The sequence below is a fragment of the Vulpes lagopus genome, chromosome 12 (genome assembly GCF_018345385.1).
Source record: "Vulpes lagopus strain Blue_001 chromosome 12, ASM1834538v1, whole genome shotgun sequence".
NCBI classification, from domain to species: Eukaryota; Metazoa; Chordata; class Mammalia; order Carnivora; family Canidae; genus Vulpes; species Vulpes lagopus.
In genome coordinates this window covers 23,374,765-23,401,603 of record NC_054835.1, presented here as the reverse complement: position 1 = coordinate 23,401,603, position 26,839 = coordinate 23,374,765, and the positions used below count along the sequence as shown (strand labels likewise).

The window sequence follows — 26,839 nt, the reverse complement described above, 5'->3', positions numbered from 1 at the left end:
TGCCGTAAAAAAAATTTTTTTTATTCATCTTGTCTTCCAATTAAGGTATTTCTGGGGGAGACTGCAACTCAACATTCCTCCTCCCTACCCCACCACTCTAGACCTAATATATTTCATACATAATATTAAACATAAACACCTATATACTTACTTACAAAAAGCACATGTATTTAAATACATATAAAATCACATCCCATAGTAGACAAATCATTCTGTCTTGACTACAGAATTCTCTTCAATGTGATAGTTCCTTATGGACCCTTGGAGTCTGCTGAGTTTAAGGTAAGCAATTTGTGATTTACTTTATATTAAACCTAACAGAGAAGGCTGCACAGAGATAAAAGACAGTAGTTCCAAAACGTATTGAACACTTACTATGTGCCACTAATCCTCACAGCAATTCTGAGGTAGTTGCTATCAAAATCCACCTATTACAAATAAGGAAAAAGGCACTTTTTTTTTTAAGAGACTGATTTGGGAGTGAGCGTGTGCAAGCAAGGACCAGGGCAGAGGGAGAGGGAATCTCAAACTGACACCCTGCTGAGGGCAAAACTCAATACAAGACTCGATCCCAGGACCCTGAGATCATAACCTGAGATAAAATCAAGAGTCAGATGCTTTGATCGATTGAGCTACCCAGGTGCCCCAAGGAAACAAGGTTTAACAATGAATTCATAAATCAGTTTAGAGAAGTTAGTGCCTTGCTTAGTCAACACAACTAGAAAGGGAGAGTGTTTGAATATGAACTCAGGGTTTGTGTTTTGATTCCAGTTTCTGAGTGCTAATTACTCTGCCTCTAGCATTTACAGAAGTGCCAAGAGCTAAGAACTTCAGCTGGGAGAAAGGAAAAGAAAAATCAGACCTGGGGAAGCACAATATAATCAAAACATTATTTCCAAGCAAAAGTGACATGCAGATTTATACAAGGAGAAAAATGTATTCTTCTACTTTATATATTTCAGAGATAATCATATCCTGACATCACTTCAAGAGGCAAGATTTACTATCCAGCTATAAAATCTGAATTATAAGCTACAACTATCTGATATTCACCAATTGTGAGGACATAAATTTGACTTCATTTTTTTTTTTTTTAAGAAACAATCAAGAGCTGCAGGTATGGTCAAAATAAAAATGATCCTGTAAAAAAGAACTCTAGAAATCTAGATCTATAGAAAAACTAGAGTGTCACAGACAGAAGCTCCTTTATGAGAAATCTCTCACCCATTTCCCTGTCCCTTTGAATGACTTTCATCTTGCACCTTCATTTCTATAGCCACAGAACCCAAAGCAGAGATCATTTTCCAGTACAGTGACTTCCTATTAACAAATTACTATTTAGAAGACTTTCATTTCCAGCAACGACCTTCAAGGTCACACAATCAAAGCAGACTTATACTTCAGTTTTCCTGTTCAATTTATCATCCTTTTGGCTGGTACCCCTAAAGACAATTTTTAAAAAAGATTTTACTTATTTATTCATGAGACACGGCGGGGGGGGGGGGGGGCAGAGACAGAGGCAGAGGGAGAAGCAGGCTCCATGCAGGGAGCCTGATGTGGGACTCGATCCTGGGTCTCCAGGATCATGCCCTGGGCTGAAGGCGGTGCTAAACTGCTGAGCCATCAGGGCTGCCTCCCTAAAGACAATTAAATCAAGTGAAAGCAAAATAACTTACCAAAACTATTATGCTGAAACATACAGGTGGTGTATACTTTTATCCGACTAAAAATCAGCAACATTAGGAATCTCACTTTCTCCTTCATGGAGCTGCCCCAAATGACGCGTAAAAGCACAGGGCAACATGTATTTGTCCTCAGCATGTTTTAATCATTATCGGCTCCTTAAGGACACAGTGACTACGTGGTACCAGCTAATTTTTTCCCCTCAAATAAGTAAAACCGAGGGCAGCCTGGGTGGCTCAGCAGTTTAGCGCCTGCCTTCAGCCCAGGGCATGATCCTGGAGACCCAGGATCGAGTCCCACGTGGGGCTCCCTGCATGGAACCTGCTTCTCCCTCTGCCTGTTTCTCTGCCTCTCTCTCTCTGTCATGAATGAATAAATAAAATCTTAAAAAAAAAAAACTGAGAGCTCATACTTTAATAAACGTCCAAGAAGCCAAGAGATAAAATGCCAACCATGTTAACATTCTATAATGTGCCACTGTCCCCCCTCATCTTCCCAGGAATAAGGAAATTGTCAACACAGCTCACTATGACCAGAAGGTCTGAATACATGGTAACAAAGTTTATGAATAAGACTCTGTAAAATTCATTACTTAAAGTGATTTAAGATGTGGTCTGCAGGGACACCTGGGTGGCTCAGTGGTTGAGCATCTGCCTTTGGCTCAGGTAATGATTCCAGGATCCTGGGACAGAGTTCTGCATCAGGCTCCTATAGGGAGCCTGCTTCTCCTTCTGCCTATGTCTCTGTGTGTCTCTCATGAATAAATAAAATCTTGAAAATGCAAGTATTCTCAAAGCCAAGACACTACAAGTAGATATTTATAAGCAGACAAAAGGCACTAATAACCAGTTACTTGGCCCACAGACCCTAAAATTACACCAGAGCAAGCTGCAGCATGAACAAAACATAAAATCTATTATTATACCACTTATTAGCCTTTTTTTTTTTTTTAAGATTTTTTAATCATTTATTTGAGAAAGAGCACAACCAGGGAGAGCCGCTGGAGGGAGAAGCAGGCTCCCCGCTGAGCAGGAAGCCCAATGCCCATGCCAGACTCCATCCCAGGATACTGAGATCATGACCTGAGCCAAAGGCAGATGCTTAACTGACTGAGCCACCCAGGTGCCCCTTGTTATCCTTTTTGAGAGTAAAGTAATTTTTTGCCACAGTAAACGCCTTGAGATAATCTTAAAGGGGACACTAAGAAAGGAATGAGCTGTGATCTTTTGGGGCACTATGTACAAGAGATCCAATTTTCAAGAAGTTGCTGATGAAAACTGCTTTAAAGGTATATCCTTGAATAATTATCTTCTAAAAGTAATTCTGCAATGATGCAGTAAGTAACACTGTAATTATACCTAGGTTCATTTGTGGGTAAACCGCCATCAGAATTACCCTAAAGAGGTGATGAGGTCATGAAGGTTTAGCTCTCATGAATGGGATTTTCGCCCTTATAAAAAATAACCCAGCCCACAGAGCTGTCATGTGGGAGACACAAGAAGAAAGCAGCTGTCTCTGAACCAGGAAGTGGGCTTCCACCAGACACCAAATCTGCAGGTACTTGGGCCATGGACATCCAGCCTCTAGCACCTTGAGAAATCTATGTCTGTGTATGAGCCACCCAATCTCCTCTCTGCTATTCTGTTACAGCACTGAAGCAACAAAGTAACCAATTATTGTGCTGTCTTTTTTTGGCATTTTGTTTATTTATTCATGAGAGACTCACAGAGAGGCACAGAGTCACAGACAGAGGGAGAAGTGGGCTCCATCCAGAGAGCCCGACGTGGGACTCCATCCCGGATCTCCAGGATCACGCCCGGGGCCAAAGGCAGCGCTAAAACGCTGAGCCTCCCGGGCTGCCCATGTGCTGCCTTTTTAAACCATATCTTAAGAAATGTTTTCTTTATATAATATTGTAAATGAGTAAAGAACATTCAGTAAGCAAGGCAAGTATGGAGCATACTACTAAGCTGTGTGCTTTCCCCTAATCTCACCTCACAGCCTACTGTCTGAAAGATAAATATATGCTGAATAATTTCATCATTCCTTCAGTTGGTTTGATAGTTTTATAACATGTACATATCCTTTATATAATCTATTATCTCATTATAATGTAATGTATTTTGTAATATTATAAATACAATACTCTATTGCTTTAAAAAATTACCCTAAAATACAATGTCCACCTTTAAATAACATATATTAAAAAATTAAATAACATATATTAAAAAATCAAAATAAGTTTGCAATTTAAAGATTAACCCTTCTGGGGATCCCTGGGTGGCTCAGCGGTTTGGCGCCTGCCTTTGGCCCAGAGCGCGATCCTGGAGTCCCGGGATCGAGTCCCGCGTCGGGCTCCCGGCATGGAGCCCGCTTCTCCCTCCTGTGTCTTGGCCTCTCTCTCAATCTCTGTGTCTGTCATGAATAAATAAATAAATAAATCTTAAAAAAAAAAAAGATTAACCCTTCTAAAATTATTAATATCCAACTCCATAATGACTATACAATATGGACCGTAAATGGCAGTTATCATATAAAGGGCTTCATCTCTACCACGGTCAAGATTAAGTGCTATGCAAGCCCTCTATCCTTCAATGTTCACAACGATCCTATGATAGAAGGATTATTTACTACTTCCACTTTGTAGATGAGGATACTAAGAAGCTTAGGGAGTTGAGAAATGACAGAACCAGGATACAAACCCAAGTCTTTTGGACTCAAGAGTCTAACCACTATGTTATATGGTACTGAGGGGAAAATACCATTTCATAATTACACAGAACTTTTCTGTTTTTTAGATACTTTTCATACAGAGTGAGTCAACTCTTTATAAAAAGAAGTGATTAAATGCAATTTGGTATTTTGGACTGAATCCTAGAATAGCAAAAGGACATTTGTGTTAAAACAGGTGAAGTTCAAATAAAATCTGTACTTTAGTTAATAATAATGTACCAATGCTAATTTTTAGTTTTGAACAAATGTGCCATGGTTATGTAAGATGTTAACATGAAGTGAAACTGAGTGAAGAGTATATGCAAACTTTCTGTATCTTTGCAACTTTTCTGTAAATCTAGAATTATTCCTCCACAAATGAGCTTATAAAAAAACCCTGGGGATGCCTGGGTGGCTCAGCGGTTGAGCGCCTGCCTTCGGCTCAGGGAGTGATCCTGGAGTCCTGGGACTGAGTCCCACATCAGGCTTCCTGCAAGGAGACTGCTTTTCCCTCTGCCTGTGTCTCTGCCTCTCTGTGTCTCTCATGAATAAATAAATACAATCTTAAAAAAAAAACAAACCTGTAAGTTGGTAATAACTGATAAAATAAAAATTGATAATGAATTTTTTACAAGAAGTGAGAATTACAGAAAGACTTCCAGAGTTTATTATAAAGGAAAACAAAAACATTTGGTTCCCTTGTAAGGAGAAACAAAAAAGCATTCAGATGGATCAGGGAAATTCGAGAGCTGGGCAGTCAGCCTCATATCCAAGCAATGAGTCTACTTACTCCATTCCTGCAGAAATTAACAGTAGATCCTCCATTAGTACCAAATATAACATTACTTACTTGGGGGAACCCAGACAGACTGCATATATTACCTCCCACATTACTGGTTATTAAGTGCCTACCACATACTGACACTTTCACACCTGCCTAATACTGTACCAAGCTCTAGAACTCCTTTATGGACTTTTGGCATGAAGAGCATTATGCATTTCTCATTTATGTACGAGATTTTACTTTAATATATATGAAATGTATACCCTACTTATTAATATACATTTAGGAATAACAAGTCATATAAAGTAGTAAATTAAGTGAGGTCATTAAGTTTTTCTATGTGTTCTAGATCTATCTTTAATAGAAAATTTAACATAGCCCACAGGACATCATTTATGTTTTTTTTTTTTAAGATTTATTTATTTATTCATGAGAGACAGAGAGAGAGACAGAGACATAGGTAGAGGGAGAAGCAGGCTTCCCCTAGAGAGCCCAATGCAGGACTTGATCCAGGATCACGCCTTGAGCTAAAGGCAGACACTCAACCACTGAGCCACCCAGGCGTCCCAACATCATTTATATTCTGATAAAAATCCTCGCATTTACACAGTGATCTAGAGACTTGAGTTTTTCAATATGTATCATCTCAGACTGATGACAAACCACAACTTTCTAAGTCCTAAATAAAAAAAATTATAATGATCAGAAAGTATGCAATGCTAGCTCTGTTCCTCAATAGTTATTTACTAAATATCAGGCACTATTTTAAATTACTCCTTCATATTCAAAATAATTGGTAAAATAGGCATCATTACATTCACTCTACAGATGAGGAAACTGAAGCTCATTTTAAATAACTTGCTCAAGGCAATGTTTCTAGTGAGCAGCCACTCTGGCCCAGAAGGCCATATGCTATTTCCATAATCCAAATTTTTGCAACTTAGCACTACTAAATTTAGGAATGGGTGACTATTTGCTATAAGGGGCTGTCCTGTACATTGTAGAATGTTTAAAGCACCCCTCCCATTAGTTGTGACAACCAAAAAAGTGTTTCCACATATTGCATATTGCCAGATGTCCCCTAGGAAGCAACACTGCTCCCAGTTGACAACCACTGCCATAATACTACACTGCTTCCACATGCTGGTGTTGGGGATGATCACTGAAAAGATGTGACTGCCAAATGACCTGTGAGCTGGAACCCAGCCCTTAGAGGTTTCTCATCCTATGTCCATCCTTAGAACGGGGTTCCATTACTTTCACCTGCATGATATACATGACGGAAGCCAGTTAGGGCCTCTTTATAAACTTTTAAGATTTGACAGGCAGATGCCAGGCATCCACACTGTCCTGCTGCCACCCAAGACAAGCTTTGTGTGTAAGCTCTCTTTGCTTATTAGAAGTGCCATCTACAGATCTGTAGTATTCCACCTCTTTCATCTCTCTGCCTTCCAATTCAAGGGGGCTGGTTTCAGATTATACCAGGGAAGTTCCTAGAAGGCTTAAAAACCAACAGCTGGCTAGCACACAGTTAAAATACATTTTCTGAAAAGAGGTTAGTTTTTATAAAACAACTTTCCAGAATCAGTTCCAATTAAAAGAAGCTGGTGGTTTTAGCCAGAACCTTTGCTAAATGCTACTGTGGGACAAACTGAGGCTATTCTGAGAATATATGACTTGTTCAGAACACTCAACAAATAAAAACAGGTTTTTTACTTATTTAGTAATTTGTGCTTTGGTGGGAGGCAGAGCAGTGGAAGAGAGGCTTCCAAGGGGCAGCTCTCTGAGTAATGGAAGCAGAACTGAGAAGGCTTGGAAGATAGAAATCAAAGGGGCAAAGTCCCTAGGCCAACAGGTCTCAGGAGAACAGAGTTCACAAACTAAAGCAAACTGCTCGGTGGGGCTGTTGAGTCAGTCTCTGGAGCAGCAGACTCTGTCAGGAACATGTTAACTGAAGTCAGAATGCCTCAAATGCCTTAGAAGAAAAAATATATATATAAATATAGAAAGGAAAATCCTAATTTGTGGGCAAAATGCTACAGAATAGTCACTATCACCCAAAAGTCCATTTTTTTTTTTGTAAATATACACTTAGTGGAAGTTAAAAAAAATTCTGACATCTGTGAAGAAATGTGGGAGCTATTTTTCTGTAGCTCCAAAGTGGTTTCTCATTCTGAATACAGGTTAACTTTCAAAATAACTAATAAAATCTGTGTCTGAAAATAAATTTGGCTCTAATTCTCTCAAAGTAGATTGTACTGTATGAATTTGCACAGCTATCAAAGGAATCAGGACATTTGAAGCTACTATTGTAGCAATAATGTTAACATTTGCCTAATGTCTACTTCATGATTAACCAGCAGGAGCCATTACTCTCGGGCTCCCATGAGCCAAGTACCTGAATACATGCTTCTTATGCAACAGCTCAATAAATACTCCCAACACTTTTCTACAATGGTTCCCCTCATTCAGCAGAAGAGGAAACAACAAGGAAGTTGAGCTAGATTTTAACAAAAAATGTTTTTACTTCAAAGCCTACCTTTTCTCCTTTAAATAGTATTTCACTGAAAGTCTGCTCTAACTGGTATAAAGGGTATAACTGCAGGAAAATGAGGCGTGATTCCCCACAGAAGGGGAATGAGAACACACTAAAGTTCTATCACTTGCAGCGAGGTACAGTAGCCCCAGGAATCAGCCTGAAGATCAAAATAACCCGCAAAAAATTCAGATCTTGATCAACATTTTATTCTCAGATTTCAAAGTCACTTCTGCAGGTGTTCTAGTGCTCTCACATGTAGGATGATCTGAAATGCACTAAGAAAATTCCCAAGGCAGAACCCCCTGAAAATGTTCATTTTAAGTTTTGTGAGAGATTCTAATACTTGCTGGTTCAGTGCTGCCACCATGCGGAACAACTGCAAAAGTGGGGCAAAATTATTCCTCAGGAGCAGGAAGAGAGGAGGACTCATGCCCATCATCACAGTAAGAGGACAGCATTTCCATAGTAAGACAGATAAAGACTTCCATATGTTCAAAATCTTAACCATTTCAAGAAAATGAACTGTTCTACAGGTATATGTGTAAATATACACACCTACACCCTGTCACATACATACATACATCCATGAAGGCAGGGACCAGTAATGGGTATTGGGATTCAGAACTAGGTCAAGATCCTGGCTATGTTACCAGCTGTCTGATTTTGGGAAAATGGCCTGAGCGGACATTTTTTGATCTCTAACATGGAATACCCTCCACTTCACTGGGAAGATATGAGAACTATGTAATATACCTAAAAGCATCTACCTGGCATAGTACGCAATTACATTTAAATTCCCTTTTTCAGGGCAGCCCAGGTGGCTCAGCAGTTTAGTGCCACCTTCAGCCCAAGGTGTGATCCTGGAGACCCAGGATTGAGTCTGACTTCGGGCTCCCTGCATGGAGCCTGCTTCTCCCTCTGCCTGTGTCTCTGCCTCTCTCTCTCTCTCTCTCTCTCTCTGTCTCTCATGAATGAATAAATAAAATATTTAATAAATAAATTAATTAATTAATTCCCTTTTTCCTAATGACACCTGGTCATCAGAAACCTTAGGAATTTCTCGGGTGTTTGAGCTACTGTACTGTACATTCATGCACTTATCTGTTTCCTATCAACAGCATTTGACCCGGCTGATAAAAAAAGGAAAATCAGTGGTCTAAATGCCAGTGGTAAGGCTTTTTGGTAAAAAGCAGGACATACAGTAGAGATGAAGAGTACAGGTTCAAGATCAAAAGCAGGCATGTATATTTTAACCCAAGCTTTTCAGTTCTTTACTAAAACAAGCATGAAGAGCTCAAAAAATGATTTGAATCTAAGGCCAGGGCAAGAGTAGTAGGGCAAGCAAGGCACAAATTTAAGGAGGCATTCCACTTTCAGGCTTGTGCAGGTATAGAGGTGACGCCTAAACGTAAGTACCACCTTAAATTTTGCACTCTGTACACTTTGCTAGAGCTTGGTGGAACAATACTAGGGAAACAATATCAGGGGAAAATTCTGCTACGGAAAAATCTGACAAGAATCAGAAAGATTTTCTATTTGGAGGGCAATAGGTCCAACAATAATGCTGATATGTGCTCTAGAAAAATCAACAATAAAGACAGTAAAATAAGTCATTCCTGAAAGTTTCTCAAACTCTACCAAGTAATCTTAAATTTTCTCTAACGTTTTCTCAAAGATAATTGTGAAAATCTCTCCAAATCACCTCCTGATTTGTAAAAACAGGTTAAGAAATTTTAAGAGTGGGATCCCTGGGTGGCGCAGCGGTTTGGCGCCTGCCTTTGGCCCAGGGCGCGATCCTGGAGACCCGGGATCGAATCCCACGTCAGGCTCCCAGTGCATGGAGCCTGCTTCTCCCTCTGCCTGTGTCTCTGGCTCTGTCTCTCCTTCTATCTCTCAAGAATAAATAAATAAAAAAAAAATCTTAAAAAAAAAAAAAAAGAAATTTTAAGAGTATTATAGTTTATTATAGTGTTTTATTACATTCAAAGAGACCCATTGATGTGTTGCCTGTTTAAATCACATATGTGGGGATCCCTGGGTGGTGCAGCGGTTTGGCGCCTGCCTTTGGCCCAGGGCGCGATCCTGGAGACCCAGGATCGAATCCCACATCAGGCTCCCAGTGCATGGAGCCTGCTTCTCCCTCTGCCTATGTCTCTGCCTCTCTCTCTCTCTCTCTCTCTGTGACTATCATAAAATAAATAAATAAATAAATAAATAAATAAATAAATAAATCACATATGTATAAGTATGAAACAGGGGACAACAGAAGATGATAAATGGGCTCATTTTATTTATCTATTGTTTTCATTTAGTCACTCTAAGTTTGAATACGTTTGAAAATTCCAATAATAAAAAGTAAACATATGTATAAACACATATATTACTTGAGAATATGGTGGGCTGGACAAAAACCAGTCCCTCCTCCACAATAAAAACTTAAAATAGGTCAAATTAGGCTTGTTCCAGAATCCTTCCATCCTCTCAACTGGACAAAAATCTAAGCGCTTGGGTACCAAACAAACGAACAAAAATTCTTTATTAAACCATCAGTTAGCCCCTATCCCTGACCATCTAATTTTACAGGTTCTATTTCAAGAAACTTACATTATTGCAAAGATGCCTTTTTCTCCCTAAACTGGAATTACCTATATGAGTTATAATTCATTTTCACCTCACTCCACTGCACATTGTTAGCCCCACTGGGTATTTAAACAAGTTTCCATGGATTGCATGATATCCTGTTTATTTGGAAGCCTGAAACCTGGAGCATGGAGCCCAAACACTTATTATCTTCTCATTTGTCCTCAAATAGAAAATTTCAAAGACAGTGGCTCAGGGTAAGAATGACTCAAAAGCAACACCAAAACACAACTTGGGACCAGCTAAACATTCTATAAAATAGATACTAATGCCTTGTATCTTTCCTTATGGAATTAAAAAAAAAAATGTGCCACATGGTCTTACTTGAGCGAAAAAAAGAAAGGTTGAATCTTCTAATGCTGGTGGTGATACCTATCAGAAGTCATGGTTTAAGCACATACACACCTGCACCAGCTTCTGTGCCTGGAAGGTGGCTACAAGATTTTTTTTTTTTAAGATTTTTATTTATTCATGAGAGACACAGAGGGAGAGAGAGGCAGAGACACAGGCAGAAAGAGAAGCAGGCTCCATGCAGGGAGCCATATGCGGGACTCCATCCCCGGACTCCAGGATCACACCCTGGGCCAAAGGCAGGCGCTCAAACGCTGAGCCACCCAGGCATCCCATAGCTAAAAGATCCTAATGATAGGTACCATAGTACCTTAAAACAAAACAAAACAAAACGTGGTTTTCTTCATCCCTTGACCTTGATGCTAAATTTGAAAGATAATAAAAGCCAAGGCTACTCAAAGAATAAGATGAACCAGATGAAATATTAAAGCAGAGATCTGAGCACATGATTTGCAAGTAAGAGACAATGTCTATTTCAAGGCAAATTCCAACTCTATTTCAAAAAGTTCAACAACAAAGAAAGCATTCAGAGGTTATCCAGTGATTAACTCAAAGTTATTCACCTCCAAGTAAAGAGTACATTAGGCAAAAAGGGGAGGCCTTATTCCTCCATCTTCTCAATAATGGCACCTAGTAATCAATCACTCCATTCAAATGAGCTCCAGTTACTAGCAGTCAACATACCACTTGGGACTTTCTCCCCTTCATTATATGGACAAAGTTAAAAATATTAGTAAGAGAAATAAAAGGTCCCCAAACTTTAAAGTGTTATGTTCTAGCTGCCAAACACTTAGAATATTGTCGAAAAGAATTTTGTCTTAGAATTTTCCTGTATAAGAATGCATTACAATAACTAGGCAATAAATAAAACTTTGTTTCTACTCCCACACCAGAAAAGACCACAAACGTCTGAAGAAATAATCTTTAAAAAACTGATATAGGGACGTCTGTGTGGGTTAGCGGTTGAGCATCTGCCTTCGGTTCAGGATGTGATCCTGGGGTCCTAGGATACAGTTCTGCATCAGGCTCCCTGCAGGGAGCCTGTTTCTCCTCTGCCGATGTTTCTGCCTCTCTCTGTGTGTCTCTCATGAATGAAAAACAAAAAAATATATATATATATTAAGGTAAAACTCTTAAAAAATTATTAAAGAGCCAAGGTTTCTGAGCAAACACAGGGGTAGGCATGATACAAATGTTTGCTTTAAGACCCCTGTATTTTAGTAGCACTTGGTTCTCACTTGAGAAAACAACTAATGTGTGAGACATAATCTGAGGGACACACAGAATTCATGTTTCTCATAGCTAATCTGTTTCAATACCCCAGAGACAAGATTTGTTTTAAATATGCTTTTTAGGGGATCCCTGGGTGGCTCAGCAGTTTGGTGCCTGCCTTTGGCCCAGGGCATGATCCTGGAGTCCCGGGACCGAGTCCTGCGTCGGGTTCCCAGCATGGAGCCTGCTTCTCCCTCTGCCTATGTCTCTGCCTCTATGTCTATCATGAATAAATAAATAAATAAATCTTTAAAAAATTTAAAAATAAAAATACACATGCTTTTTAGGGAAGCCTCGGTGGCTCAGAGGTTTAGCGCCATCTTCGGCCCAGGGCGTGATCTTGGAGACCCGGGATGGAGTCCCATATTGGGCTTCCTGCATGGAGTCTGCTTCTCCCTCTGCCTGTGTCTCTGCCTCTCTCTCTGTATCTCTCATGAATAAATAATCTTAAAAAAATAAAATAAACATTCTTTTTAAAGGGATGCATTTTAAGTACTGCTCTCTATAAAAGCAGAAGCTTATTACCATTGGATTTGAATCTGCTATGAGATCCCGCAGAGAATCCAGAAATCCCTGATCTTCCACCATTTGGGCATTGATATCATGGAGTTTTGCCACACAAACTGCTGCTGTTTTCCGAACATAGGGATCTTCATCCTTTAAGCACTTGCGTAGAGGCTCACAGAGATATTCTGTAATCTTGTCCACCCGGATGCACCCCATGGTCCTGACTGCCAAGGCCCGAATTAGAGGATTGGGATCTTCACAATCCTAAAAAGAAAGAGAAGGAGGGAGAGAGAGAGAGAGAGAGGAGAAAAAAAAAAAAGAAAAAGAGGAAGAGGAAGAAGAAAAAAAGAAAAAAATCATTGACAACTACAGGTATACATAGTGATTAAAAAGTAAACAGTCTAGTTTATACAAGCCTCAGAAGAACATTTCCTTTATGTAAGCTTCCAGTTACACTCTGTATCAGACACTAATCCCCCATACTATTGTTTCCTAAGTATAAATCTTAATTGCCTATTTAAGAGTTTAGGTTAGGAATTCATTTAACTATTTTACAAACACAATGAAGAAATGCCCGGTAGTATTCATTCCAGGGTAGGGCAGAAGTCAACTGGTATTACCATCACCATGGCTGTTACTACATGTGCCTTAACAACAGGAAAAAAATGAGGAATTGGAAAAACGTGTACCACTCCCGAGTCAGTCTGCAAATATCCCCCACCCTGCACATGCATTCACTTTCTTGCTCTCTCAAATGAATAAATCTTAAAAGGAGATCTTACAAGGATGAAATGATTTTTCATCTTTATGTTTGGAATCTGCTTTAAAATTATCCATTAGGAGGAGTGGGAGTCAGGAAAGCATGAATAGGGAGAATAAATAAGATTGGTCATGGGTTGGGGTGCCTGGGTGGCTCAGTTGCTTAAGCGTCTGCCTTCAGCTTAGGTCATGATCCCAGGGTCCTGCTCCCTGCTCAGTTGAGAATCTCCTTCCCTCTCTCCCTCTGCCCCTCCCACAGCTTGTGCACTCTCTCTCAAATAAATAAATCTTAAGAAAAAAAAAAAAAAAAAGACTCGTCACGGGTTGGTAACCACTGAAACTACAAGATGGGGATTTAGGGATTTATAATACTATTCCCTCTACTTGAATATGTTTGGAAGTTTCCAGAATAAAAAAAAAGTTGAGTGTTAAGACCTATTAAGTAAAAACAGAAGTAGTTACTCCTTGAGTTTCTACAACTTCTGACCCATAAGCATAATTTTCCCCATGATAAAATAGATAAAACCCAGGTTACTGAAACTTCAATGATATGCCTAACCTTTGTCAGCCTGGGAAGGTTTCTTCTGGCTTTCTTCTCCCATCTGGCAAGGATGCACCAAAACCAGCTAACAGAAGGCTCTCCATATGGTTTGAACTGGATGACGAATGCTGGCATAAAGAATGCTTAAAAACCTGAACACTCTTAGTCACTGCCAATACTTCTCTAGAGGCTCTCTTTTGCAACAGAGGTTGCTTATTTGCAATGCAGACATTACCTACATCAAACAATACTTTCCAAAAAGCCTACTTGAGGTAGACAAGACTGGTCTTGAGTTCCTAGGGGTGGAAATGTTACCTTCACAAAGCTGTTGACAGCCATGATGGCCATGTCTGGCTGACTCTTGGCATAGTTCATCAAATAGAGATAAACAAGCTTCTTTAATTCCAGGTTGTCGGTTTGCATGCAGTTCACTACATCTGGAAAAAGAGAGCTGAGAAGAGAAGAGAAAAAAGAAAAGGAAAATGAATAGATGTTGGTGCCAAGCTATTGGATAGAATATGGAGAAATAGCCTTTACAAAGTGATCTGATGCAAAGAAATATGTCCCCACAGTGATAACCATTAACACTGATCTCAATTTCTAAGGAAACTGTAGTACAAGACCCAAGAAGATCTCTGAAATAGATTTAAGGGGATCCCTGGGTGGCTCAGCGGTTTAGCGCCTGCCTTTGGCCCAGGGCGCGATCCTGGAGTCCCGGGATCGAGTCCCACGTCGGGTTCCCAGCATGGAGCCTGCTTCTCCCTCCTCCTATGTCTCTGCCTCTCTCTCTCTATGTCTATCATAAATAAATAAATCTTTAAAAAAAATAAAAATAAAAAATAAAATAGATTTAAGAAACTTTTCATTGTTAGCAAAAAAATTTTTTTAAGTTTATTTATTTATTCATGAGAGACACCGAGAGAGAGAGGGAGGCAGAGACACAGGTAGAGGGAGAAGCAGGCTCCTCGCAGGGAGCCCGATGTGGGACTCGATCCCGGATCCCGGGATCACGCCCTGAGACAAAAGCAGATGCTCAAACGCTGAGCCACCCAGGCGTCCCAGCAAATTTTCTAACAAAAGTAGAGCAATATGGGCAGCTCGGTGGCTCAGCGGTTTAGCGTCACCTTTAGCCCAGGGCCTGATCCTGGAGACCCGGGATCATGCCCCATGTCAGGCTACCTGCATGGAGCCTGCTTCTCCCTCTGCCTGTGTCTCTGCCTCTCTCTCTGTGTGTCTCTCATGAATAAATAAAAAAATCTTAAAAAAAAAAAAAAAAGTAGAGCAATATAATGAACCCAATGTATCCATCACCCAGCTGCAAAGAAGCATTAATACATGTCCAATCTTGTTTTATACATGTCCTCAATCCAACATCCCTTCCCCTGTCCCTATCCCACCTAGTTGCTCTGGATTTTTTTCCCAACATAGGACTTGAACTCATGACCCTGAGATCAGGACCTGAGCTGAGATCAAGAATTGCACACTTAACCGACTGAGCTACCCAGGAGCCCCAGTCTGGATTATTTTTAACCAAATCCTAGACATTATGTAATTTCATACATATTTTAGGGCATATCTTTAGGAATCTTGTTTTTTATTTTTATTTATTTTTTTTTTGGATTCTTGTTTTTTAAAAGCACAATCTTTATCACACACAGAAACTAACAGTAATTCTACATACTGCAGGTTCGAAGCACTATGGCTGCTACCTTTTTAATGTTCATATTCTATCCTTGGGCAGTGGGAACTTACTCAGCTAGCTTCTGAGTTCCTGTGATGTAATCCTGCATTTTCATCAGCCTCCTCACTTTCTGGTAGGACACGATTCACTAACCAAGATTTCCTCATACATTTCTAATCTCAAAACTGAAACCAGTCATTTTTCTAAGAAGTCTTGATTCCCTTCTAGAATTTATTCTTAATATTACAAACTCAGACAAATGAAAATTTCAGCGTCCTCAGATATAAAAGCTCACACTTTTCCAAAGTTCAAGTCATTTCATGATTTCCTACTCTCTTATAAAGCCAAACAGTGGCTTTATTTTGGAATGGCCTCCAAATCATTAGTTTGGAAGGAATAAATTTATTTGATTTTAAAATATAAGCTGTATTTTTTCAAGTACACATTAACTATAATTTTTTAGGAGATACTGGTAATTAACCTTCCTCCTAGGCTTTATCAAAGTACTACATAAATTTTAAATACTTTTTAAAAAATTTATTTGAGAGAGAGAGAGAGAGAGAGAGAGAGAGAACAGGCACAAGCACGAGTGGGAGGGGCAAAGAGAGGAGGAGAAAGAATCCCAAGTAGACTCTGAGCCTTAGGTGGAGCTTGACCTCACAACCCTAAGATCATGACTGGAGCTGAAACCAAGAATCAGATGCTTAACTTACTGTGCCACCCAGGAGCCCCTGAATTTTAAGAACTTAACAGCTTACTACAAGTACAGAAAAAGCAAACATCAATATATTTCTACAGGAAAGAGAATGACTGAAATAACCAGTCACATGGTAATGGCTCCTGTACACACACACAATAAGCAGAAAGTTATTTACAAATAGGAAGATGTTTTGCAAAGTCAAAGAATCCACCATATCTCCAATAAACCAATGACTTCTGCTCTAAATGTCATTTAACCTGAGTGTACACACCTAATGTAGTTTCATGCACATGTATTCAATAAACATTACACTCCCCCAAAATGAATGTCTTACCATTTCCTAGAGGAATTCATGGGCAAAACAACTGTAAAACTTGTAATAAATGTGACACATTAGCAAATGTAAGATCCTGAATAATTCCAACAACCTGCACAAGATCAAGAAGATCTTGATCAAGAACAAGTTCTAGAGGTAAAAACTGTTAAGTACCAGCCTATAAAGCTAGAAACCTCAACTTTCTACTATGGTAGCCACTAGTCATGTGTAGCTCACTGGCAATGTGACCAATCTGAACCGAAATGTGATGTATATATAAAACACACATTAGATCTTGAATATTTAGTATGAAAGATACAACATAAAACACCTCATTAAATTTATTTCATGCTGAAATGACACTTTGGATGTACTGCATTAAGTAAAATATATTATTAAAATTAACTTCATCTATATTTTCCTTTTTCAAACTTGGCTATCAGAAAATGTAAAATTATATATGTGGTTCGCATTGTATTTCTACCACAGAGCACTGAACTTGAAGTTACTTGCAAGTAACTGAAATGTGATCATCTACGAATACCTAATCTCTATTTATTCTGTTCCTTTGAGCTATCTAGGCCCAGTACAAATCCCATCTCCTACAAGAAGTGTTCCTCAACTATTCCTATTTACTTGGATCTCCCTTTTGCAGAACTCCTATTGCCTTTAATGTACACATTCTAGTACCTAATCACAAAACTGTATTTTATTATTCCCTAATTTTTCAAATTTTGGGTCTCCTCAACTATATAGTAAGTGCAGTGAAGGCTAAAAACATCTACTATCCTTTTAAATTATGATATGTGGGATAGCATAAGCACAAAATAAATCATTAGCAATTAACAGATTAACTAGTATTTACCAAGCATACAAAAGAAAACTCAAAGAGGTTTAACTTTTCTAGGTTATAGAAGTAATCTTGGTGAGAACACAAAGCCCACTAATCAAGTATGTTGACTTACCAGTTCATCAGTACTGATGTTCTCAAGCTACATTTATTCCTTGGCAAAAATAGCCCACCAGGGACTAGATTGATCCAGAGTAGGAAAACTATAGCCTGTGCACGAAATACAGCCCACCACTACTTTTGCATGAGCCATAAGCTCAAAGTGTTTTTTAGATGGACATTTAATGATTTAATGATAGAGAATATTTACTTTGGACCCCAGTTAAACAAAACATTATGCCCACCCCCCCGCAAAAGAATTCTATCTTCTCATTAGATTTGTAATAGGAAATTATTATACTTAGGTTTCATCAACAAATTATGGTAAATTGGTTGCTCTTTTGTTATATAATTGCCTATATAATATCTTCCACTTTTTTTTTTTGCCTCTTGGATTGCTACACCTAAAGTATTTCCTCTCTTGCCCTTCCCAGAAAAAGTCTACCAACCTCTGAGATAGACGGTCACAGAACAGCAGGTTAAGAACTAAATGTGTATATGCTAACAAACAAACTCCAGTAACAAAAACCACCTCAGAGCAGCAACACCTGAAGCACAAGAAGATATCGGAGTCTCTAACTGCCACAGTTTCGACCTGGGCCTCTGATCTGGTTGAGGAAGCTGCTCTCACCTTCCTGGTCTCAGGAAACCCTTTACACTCAAAAAATTATTGAGATCCCAAAGAGTTTTTGTTCATGTGGGTTATACCTTCTGATATTTTATGGTATCAGGAATTAAAACTGAGAATTATTTTAAAACACCAATCCATTTAAAATAATAAACGTGGGACGTCAAGGTGGCTCAGTGGTTGAACGTCTGCCTTTGTTTGGCTCAGGGCGTGATCACGGGGTCCAGGATCCAGTCCTGTATCGGGCTCCCCTTGAGGAGTCTGCTTCTCCCTCTGCCTATGTCTCTGCCTCTCTCTGTCTCTCATGTATAAATAAAATATTTAAAAACCAATAATAAATGCATTTCATATTAACAAACATTTTATTGCAAAAATTTTTATCTTTCAAAAATTAAGATGACAGCAGCTCGGGTGGCCCAATGGTTTGGCACTGCCTTCAGCCTAGGGCCTGATCCTGGAAACCTGGGATCGAGACCCGGGATTGAGTCCCGCATTGGGTTCCCTGCATGGAGCCTGCTTCTCCCTCTGCCTGAGTCTCTGTCTCTCTCTCTCTCTCTTTGTGTCTCTCATGAATAAACAAATAAAATCTTAAATAAATAAATAATAATTAAGATGACATTGGTACACCTGGGTGGCTCAGTGGTTGAGCATCTGCTTTTGACTCAGGGTGTGATCCTGGGGTCCGGGATCGAGTCCCACATCTGGTTCCCTGCAGGAAGCCTGCTTCTCCCTCTGATCTGTGTCTCTGCCATTCCTCTCTCTGTCTCTCATGAATAATAAAATCTTTAAAAAAAATTGTTTTTCATTTTTGCAAATCTCTTAATGTCTAGTTTAAGCAAAAATAGCTCCATCTTCATATTTGCCCCTGCATTCAACCTGCTGTAGAATATTGTTTTAGCTGAAGTATAAGAAAATCATATACATATATTAATCGGAAAAGGGAGGAATTTTTTTTTTAATTTGAGAGAGAGAGCTAATGAACAGGGGGGAGGGGAAGAAGGAGAGGGAGAAGCAGACACCTGCTGAGCAGGGAGCCCAATTCAGGATTCGATCTCAGGACCCTAGGATCATGACCTGAGCCAAAGGTAGACACTTAACTAACTGAGGCACCCAGACACCCAAGGGAAGAGTATTTTAACGTTTTTTTCAGATTAACTGGATATTCCTTGATACATTAAAGCTAGATAAATGGGATCCCTGGGTGGCGCAGTGGTTTGGCGCCTGCCTTTGGCCCGGGGCGCGATCCTGGAGACCCGGGATCGAATCCCACGTCGGGTTCCCGGTGCATGGAGCCTGCTTCTCCTTCTGCCTGTGTCTCTGCCTCTCTCCCTCTCTCTCTGTGTGACTATAATAAATAAAGAAAAATTTAAAAAAAAAAAAATAAAAAAATAAAGCTAGATAAATACTTTGTTTTTCTTTTTCTTTTCTTTTTCAGTTCACAAATGGTAGTTCCATAAAAGTTAGTTGTAGGGGTGCCTGGGTGGCTCAGTGGATTAACTGTCTGCTTCAGGTCATGATCTCAAGACCATGGAATCAAGACCTGTATCAGGCTCTGTGCTCAGTGGGAAGTCTGCTTGAGATTCTCTCCCTCTGTCTCTTCCCTGTTTGCACATTCATGCTCTCTTCCTCTCTTTAAAATAAGTAAATCGGGATCCCTGGGTAGCGCAGCGGTTTGGCGCCTGCCTTGGCCCAGGGCGCGATCCTGGAGACCCGGGATCGAATCCCACATCGGGCTCCCAGTGCATGGAGCCTGCTTCTCCCTCTGCCTATGTCTCTGCCTCTCTCTCTCTCTGTGTGTGTGACTATCATAGATAAATAAAAATTTAAAAAATATATTTTAAAATAAGTAAATCTTGGGGCAGCCCGGGTGGCTCAGTGGTTTAGCGCAGCCTTCGGCCTGATCCTGGAGACTGAGGATCGAGTCCCATATCGGGCTCCCTGCATGGAGCCTGCTTCTCCCTCTGCCTGTGTCTCTGCCTCTCTCTCTCTCTCTCTTTCTCTCTGTCTCTCATGAATAAATAAGTAAAATCCTAAAATAAATAAATAAATAAATAAATAAATAAATAAATAAATAAGTAAATCTTAAAAAAAAAAAGTTGCTATGTGGAATCTGAAACCATATCAAACTTTTAATAATTGACTGCATTAAAATCTATTCATTTGTCACTTATTTTGAATGGATCTTTTACCCATAATTTTGTGATATATGCATTGGTCATTTGGAAAATATTGGTTGAGTTTATGCAGATCTTCCCAATGATGATACAATCTATATAACAGAAAATAATACATTCACTAATTTCACCACCAAGCTCATTAGAGAAGTCTGTAATTACTGGGAAGCTGTCAAGCTCATGTTGCAAGATACAAGTTTTCCAACAATCTAATTTTTACTTTAAAGCTCGAAATGTATCTACTGTCAAATTTTTTCTCTAAAAGTGACAGGTTCACTTTGTTTGTTTTTGAGAAAATGTCCCCAAATACTGAAGTCTGATTAACTATAATTTGTCTGTCAATCATTCTTTCACTTAAAAATGGTGTTCCCTTTTCAAACAATTGTGCAAGGGCTTTTTTCCAAGTCAACTATCACACTTTGCTATGCCACAGAAGAGCTTAATGGATAACTCCTACTTTATCATATATTAAAATGATCTGTACTCAAGGTTCAAAGCTTAATAAATTCTAAATGCTTCATGAAGAGTAGTCTTAAGTGAAACTGCCCTTTTTTCCTGCAAGTATTAGTGGTGACAAATACAAGAACTACTGTTACAGTTTGACACTGCTACTCTGATTCACACTAAGGCACCAGTAATGCAAATGTCAATACAGTGAAAAAAGCAAATAATACTATGTATAAGAATAGCTTTGACCTCACAAATCCCCCAGAAAGGATCTTGTGAATCCTTGGGGGCCTGTGGATAATCCGTACCTATTTCCAAATGGTCTGGCTGAATTACAGAGGTGGGGAGAAAAGACATAATGGACTTTGTTAACATCGATTTTCATCTTGAATTCAGCAACTGAATCTACCATTGTAGAGTTAAGGACACTAGCTTGAACCAATTAAAGAACATATGAGCTTCTGCTTCTCAGTATACTTCTATCTTCTAAAACTACTTCAGCAGCAGGTCTATAACTGTGCCAGTTCTCAGGAAGTTTTATGCTAGATCTCTATGCAACAAAATCAAACTGGTTTCATTCTTCAGAAAAATTTAAGTCATGGTGTTAATGTAAAAGCAATTATACTTCCTCATGGTCTTTCAGTGGGACAAGCCCATTCTTATAGATTCTACAATTACGAAAGTTAAATGAAAAGTAGTAAAACCACAAACAGGGTATGGGTCAAAAGTGACCAACAGTAGGAGTGATTACCCTTACCTAACGTCCTTCCCCACAGTCATGGCAGCAATCACTTTCTTCACAGCCTCCTTCCTCTTTTCTTTCTTTTCATTATTGAGTTCAGCCTTTAATTCAAAGATTTCTCCTACAAAAGAGAGCAAACTGGTGAGATCCAAAGACCAGAAAACTAGAACAAAATACTACACTCTGTAATAAATGACAGCTGACCAGAGGCAGGGCAGCAACTAAAGAGAATTTAAAAATTATAGGACAGGTACAATTCAAATCCATAGAAGATTACTTGACCCATTGATAAAGATACCATCTTTGAGGTTATGGCCAGAGAGGAAGGTGCAATCCAGATCTTAGGAAGTACAGGAGTGGGGGAAAAAACATATCTCATGATATCTTACTACAATAGGGAGGGAATGGCAGCTGAGTGATGATCTTCCATCAGAATTTCAAGGTCCCAAGGAAAAAAAAAATAAATGTAGGTACAAAACAGGTTCACAAATCTGTTTTCAAACCAAAGAGACTCCAGGTATCCACATTCATTCACTCAAGCTCAACTTCAAAAAAAAAAAAAGAACTGAGGCTCAAAGATCACAAAGCAAGTTCATGACAGAGCTGCCCTTAGAACTTGTCTCCTGACTGCTGAATCCAGAGGTTTCCAACGTGGGCCACACAGTAATATTACCTGGGAGGTATTTATAAAAATAACAATTCTCAGATTCTACTCTGGACCAAATAAATCAGCCTATCAAGGAGAACTCATACATTCCTATTTTTTAAAGTTCCTCCAAGTGATTCTAACACACAACCAGACCTGAGAATCCCTGCTCTAATTAGCACTTTAAGAAGTTAATGGGCTTCAAGGCTCTTAAACTTCACTTCTTAAAGTGAAGTTAATGGGCTTCAAGGCTCCATCTTATTCAATCGATCTAACAAAAAAATATAATCTTGAAGCTTCAAGAATGGTACAAACCAGAGTCATTTTTAAAGGCACAATCTTGAATGAGTGCTCAGGCCCTGCACTGTGAAATGCCAGGGCTGTCTGTCATCACTATCTTAAGGACCAGGCTCACCTATCTTCAGAAAGCTGGAGCTGAAAGAAAAGAAGGTAATAGGGTACCTGGGTGGCTCAGTCAGTTAAGCATCTGCCTTCGGCTCAGGTCATGATCTCAGGGTCCTGGGATCAAGCCCCACATCTGGCTCCCTGCTCAACAGAGAGTCTGCTTCTCCCTCTGCTCCTTCCCCCTGCTTGTGCACTTGCTCTTTCTCCCAAATAAAATCTTTATTAAAAAAAATTTTTTTTAAAGAAAAGAAGGTAATAGTCCTCAACTGGTTTTATTTATTTTTTTTTTAAAGATTTATTTTTTTTTAATTTTTTTTTTAATTTATTTATGATAGTCACAGAGAGATAGAGAGAGAGGCAGAGACACAGGCAGAGGGAGAAGCAGGCTCCATGCACCGGGAGCCCGACGTGGGATTCGATCCCGGGTCTCCAGGATCGCGCCCTGGGCCAAAGGCAGGCGCCAAACCGCTGCGCCACTCAGGGATCCCCTCAACTGGTTTTAAAAGAAAGAAGAGGACAGCCCGGGTGGCTCAGCGGTTTGGTGCCTGCCTTCGGCCCAGGGTGTGATCCTGGAGTCCCGGGATCGAGACCCGCGTCGGGCTCCCTGCATGGAGCCTGCTTCTCCCTCTGCCTGTGTCTCTGCCTCTCTGTGTGTCTCTCATGAATAAATAAACAAAATTAAAAAGAAAAACAAAATAAAGAAGAAAATACACCACTAAGCCCATAAAAAAAAATAAAAATAAAAAACAAGCTGGCTACTTTCAGTTCAACCTTCCATCAATACCCTTAAACTCTTCAACAATACTGCCATGTTTATGACTCCGCTTGATGTTCATTTTAACTAGATCTCATTCACCAGCATAGAAACAGTGGGGACAGCAAACTATGGAATCTGCTAAATCCTTTATATGGGAAGGATGAAACTGGTAAGAAACACAGATGTCGAGCACTGAAAAAGCCTGTTATGTCAATATCCACTGCCAACAAGGCAAACAAATTAAAGTTACGAAAATCAGTTTTATTTAATCAACAACTGCAAAAATAGCATAGCCAGAAAAGCTGGGCCCTTGAGAGTCATTCTCCTCTCCATCAAGTCCTCTGCTGCCAAATCTAGCTCTTAGGGATCCCATCATTTACTTCTAGGAACAGTAAAGGACAAGCAGCAGGGTTTCAAAAGTCTGAACTGTGAACAGCAGCCAGGAGCTGAAGAATTAAAACAGGATGTAACTGAAACTATTCCAATTCTAGCATAACCTTAAGGAATATGCTCCAGTGGCAGTTCTGGTGGGTGTTGCAGGAAGTAGAAGGAACACAGTCTATCCATTTTTTTTTTAAAGATTTTATTTATTTATTCATAGAGACAAAGAGAGAGAATGAGAAGGAGAGACACAGGCAGAGGGAGAAGCAGGCTCCATGCAGAGAGCCTGACGTGGGACTCGATCCAGGGTCTCCAGGATCATGCCCTGGGCTGCAGGCGGCGCTAAACTGCGGCATCACCGGGGCTGCCCATATTCATTTTTTAAAATATGGTATTTACCAGCTGTGATTCAATTCAAAAGTCTTAAACTTTTACAAATACCTGAATGAAAAAGGGTTACCAGGACTCATTATAAGAGAAGGTTTGAAGAGTCAGGTGATGTTTCTTTTATTATTATTATTATTATTATTATTAAAGATGTATTTATTTTAGAGGAAGAAGGGGGAAAAAAAAGAGGGAGAGACTCTCAAGCAGACTCCCTGAGTGTAGAGCCCGATGATCAGGGCTCAACCCCACAACCCTGAAATCATGACTTGAGCCAAAACCAAGAATCAGATGCTTAACCGACTGAACCACCCAAGCGCCCCGAGTTAGGTGAGTTTTTAAAGAATAAATAAATAAATTTTTAAAAAATAAATTAAAAAATAAATAAATATTTATTTATGTCATAGACACCTTTTTATGTCATAGACATCTTGGTCATCAAAGCACAAAAAAATGTTAACAGAAGAAGTACTATTTCAGAAAATCAAAAAAAAAAAAAGCTGAAAATGAATGACAAGCAAGGTTAATGGTTTTTCTGAAGTGTAAACAAGGAAGATAGGGATCTTTTTATGTCAACATAGACATCTTGGTCATCAAAGGACACAAAATGTTAACAGAAGAAGTACTATTTCAGAGAATCAAAAAAAAAAAAAAAAAGCTGAAAATGAATGACAAGCAGGGTTAATGGTTTTTCTGAAGTGTAAATAAGGAAGATAGGGAAGAAGATGGTAGGAGCCAAAGAGTGCAACAAGTGAGACATGGTATCTCATACTCATAACTTTATTAAATTCTTACATTTTTCCTTTCCTCCACCCTCTAATCAAATCTACCAAACACGGCTAGCAGCTAACATGGTTCTCAATCTTGGCTACAGATGAGAGAAAGGTGGGGATCTTTAAAAAAAATCCCACACCCAGGCCATATCCCAGAACAATGAAATCAGGGTATCTCAGTTGCAAGGACTTAGATAATTAGTATTGTTTTACATTTACCTGGATAATTCCAATGTGTAGACGAGGTTGAAAGCCACTGACTAGTAGCTGATAAAAAGAAGAAACTCACTATGTGAGTTTTCCATATTGTAACAGAAGAACTTGTTTACCCTGTGTAACTCCAAATGCCCAGAACAGGACAGATATGTTTGCACTTTCTAGAAAATGTTTTGGTGCTCTTTGCTCACTCCAGGGCACCACAGTGTGCCCTATTTTTTTTTTTTTTTAAGAGTTTGAGTAAACTCTACACTCAATGTGGGACTCAAACTCATGACCCCAAGATCAAGAGTTGTATGCTCCAACAACTAAGCCAGCCAGGTGCTCATATATTCTCCTTTATTAGCTGCAGGTTTTGATAATGTCCTTCATAGCAATTTTACCACCATCCCCTTTAAGCCAGGATCCAATCCAGGGTCAAATGTAGATTTATTGTTATGTCTCTTGAGTCTTTTTTTTTTTTTTTTTTAAGATTTTATTCATTTATTCATAGACACACACACACACACACGGAGGGGGGGGAGAGAGAGAGAGAGAGAGAGAGGCAGAGACACAGGCAGAGGGAGAAGCAGGCTCCATGCAGGGAGCCCGACATGGGACTCGATCCCCGGTCTCCTGGATCACACCCCAGGCTGCAGGCGGCACTAAACCGCTGCACCACGGGGGCTGCCCTCTTGAGTCTTCTTTAATCTGAAACAGTTCTTCGGCCTTTGTCTTTCATGATACGATTTTTTAAAGCTATCAGGCAGTTATTTTATAGAATGCCCTCAATTTGGGCATGTTATGGGTGTTCCCTCAGGATTATACTCTGAGATTATGCATTTTGATAGGCGTAATTCTTAGGGGATGTTATGTTCTTCTCAGTACATAACATCAGAGACAAATAATGCTAATGTGTCCCATTACTGATGATGTTAACATTGAAGACTTGGTTAAGGGAGTAAATAGGTTCTGGCATTGTAAAGTTATTTCTTCCTTTATAATTAATAATTTGTGAAAGGAAACTTTGAGACTATTTAAACATCCTATTTGTTTCTCATCAAACTTTCACCTGCTGGTCATTTTAGCATTCACTGATAACTCTTGCCTGAATCAATTCTATAATTTGTGTGTGTGTGTGTGTGTGTGTGTGTGTATATACATATATGTATTTTTCAAGGGTTATAATCCACTAATATCATATTTCAGCCTCTGGAAGGAAAGTGAAAAGATCCACCTGAGAAGGAAAGTTGTTAGAGTAAGAGGAATGACAGTTGGCGTCATGCCCAGAATACTTAAGTAAATATAAGACTGCTAAATACAAAACACATGCATGCCAGAAAAGGGAGAGGAAAAGAATCTAAAGCAGATTCCACAATCAGCACAGAGGCTGATGCAGGGCAAGCTCATGACCCCAAGATCAAGACTTGAGCCAAAAGTAATAGTTGGATGCTCAAATGACTGAGCCACCCAGGCACCCTGTAAACCAGTATTATATTTCTGATGACAAAGACAATGAGGTTAATAAATTCAAAGCTATTTTCAAGTAATCCAGTCTGTGACTTAAAAATCCTGGAATTGACTCTAGAGGTTCCCTGTTTTAAGTACAAAGAATGTATTTGGGGGCGCCTGGGTGGCTCAGTCAGTTAAGCATCTGTCTTCGGCTCGGGTAATGATCCAGTGATCAAGCCCCATATCTGGTGGCTCCCTGCTCAGTAAGGGGAGAGGGGGGATTTGCTTTTCTCTCTCTCTCCTTCTGTCCCTCTTCCCTGCTTGTTCTCACTCTCCCTCAAATAAAATCTTAACAACAACAACAAAGAATATCTATATAAAGCCCAAACAAAGAATGAGGTAGATCTATCTGGAAGGATAT

The 26,839-nt window shown here is 39.5% G+C and overlaps 1 protein-coding gene across 2 annotated transcripts in view; it reads right to left on the bottom strand.

Annotated features, from left to right (window-relative positions):
- Positions 1 to 26,839, bottom strand: part of AP2B1 (adaptor related protein complex 2 subunit beta 1) — a 132,785-nt gene that overhangs the window by 98,807 nt on the left and 7,139 nt on the right. For both annotated transcript variants that reach the window (XM_041724558.1, XM_041724559.1), the window contains exons 3-5: positions 21,441 to 21,546; positions 14,104 to 14,239; positions 12,507 to 12,752 (exon numbers count right to left, since the gene is read on the bottom strand). In XM_041724558.1, coding sequence (XP_041580492.1) covers positions 12,507 to 12,752; positions 14,104 to 14,239; positions 21,441 to 21,546 — 488 coding nt within the window. The remainder of the gene's footprint in view (positions 1 to 12,506; positions 12,753 to 14,103; positions 14,240 to 21,440; positions 21,547 to 26,839) is intronic.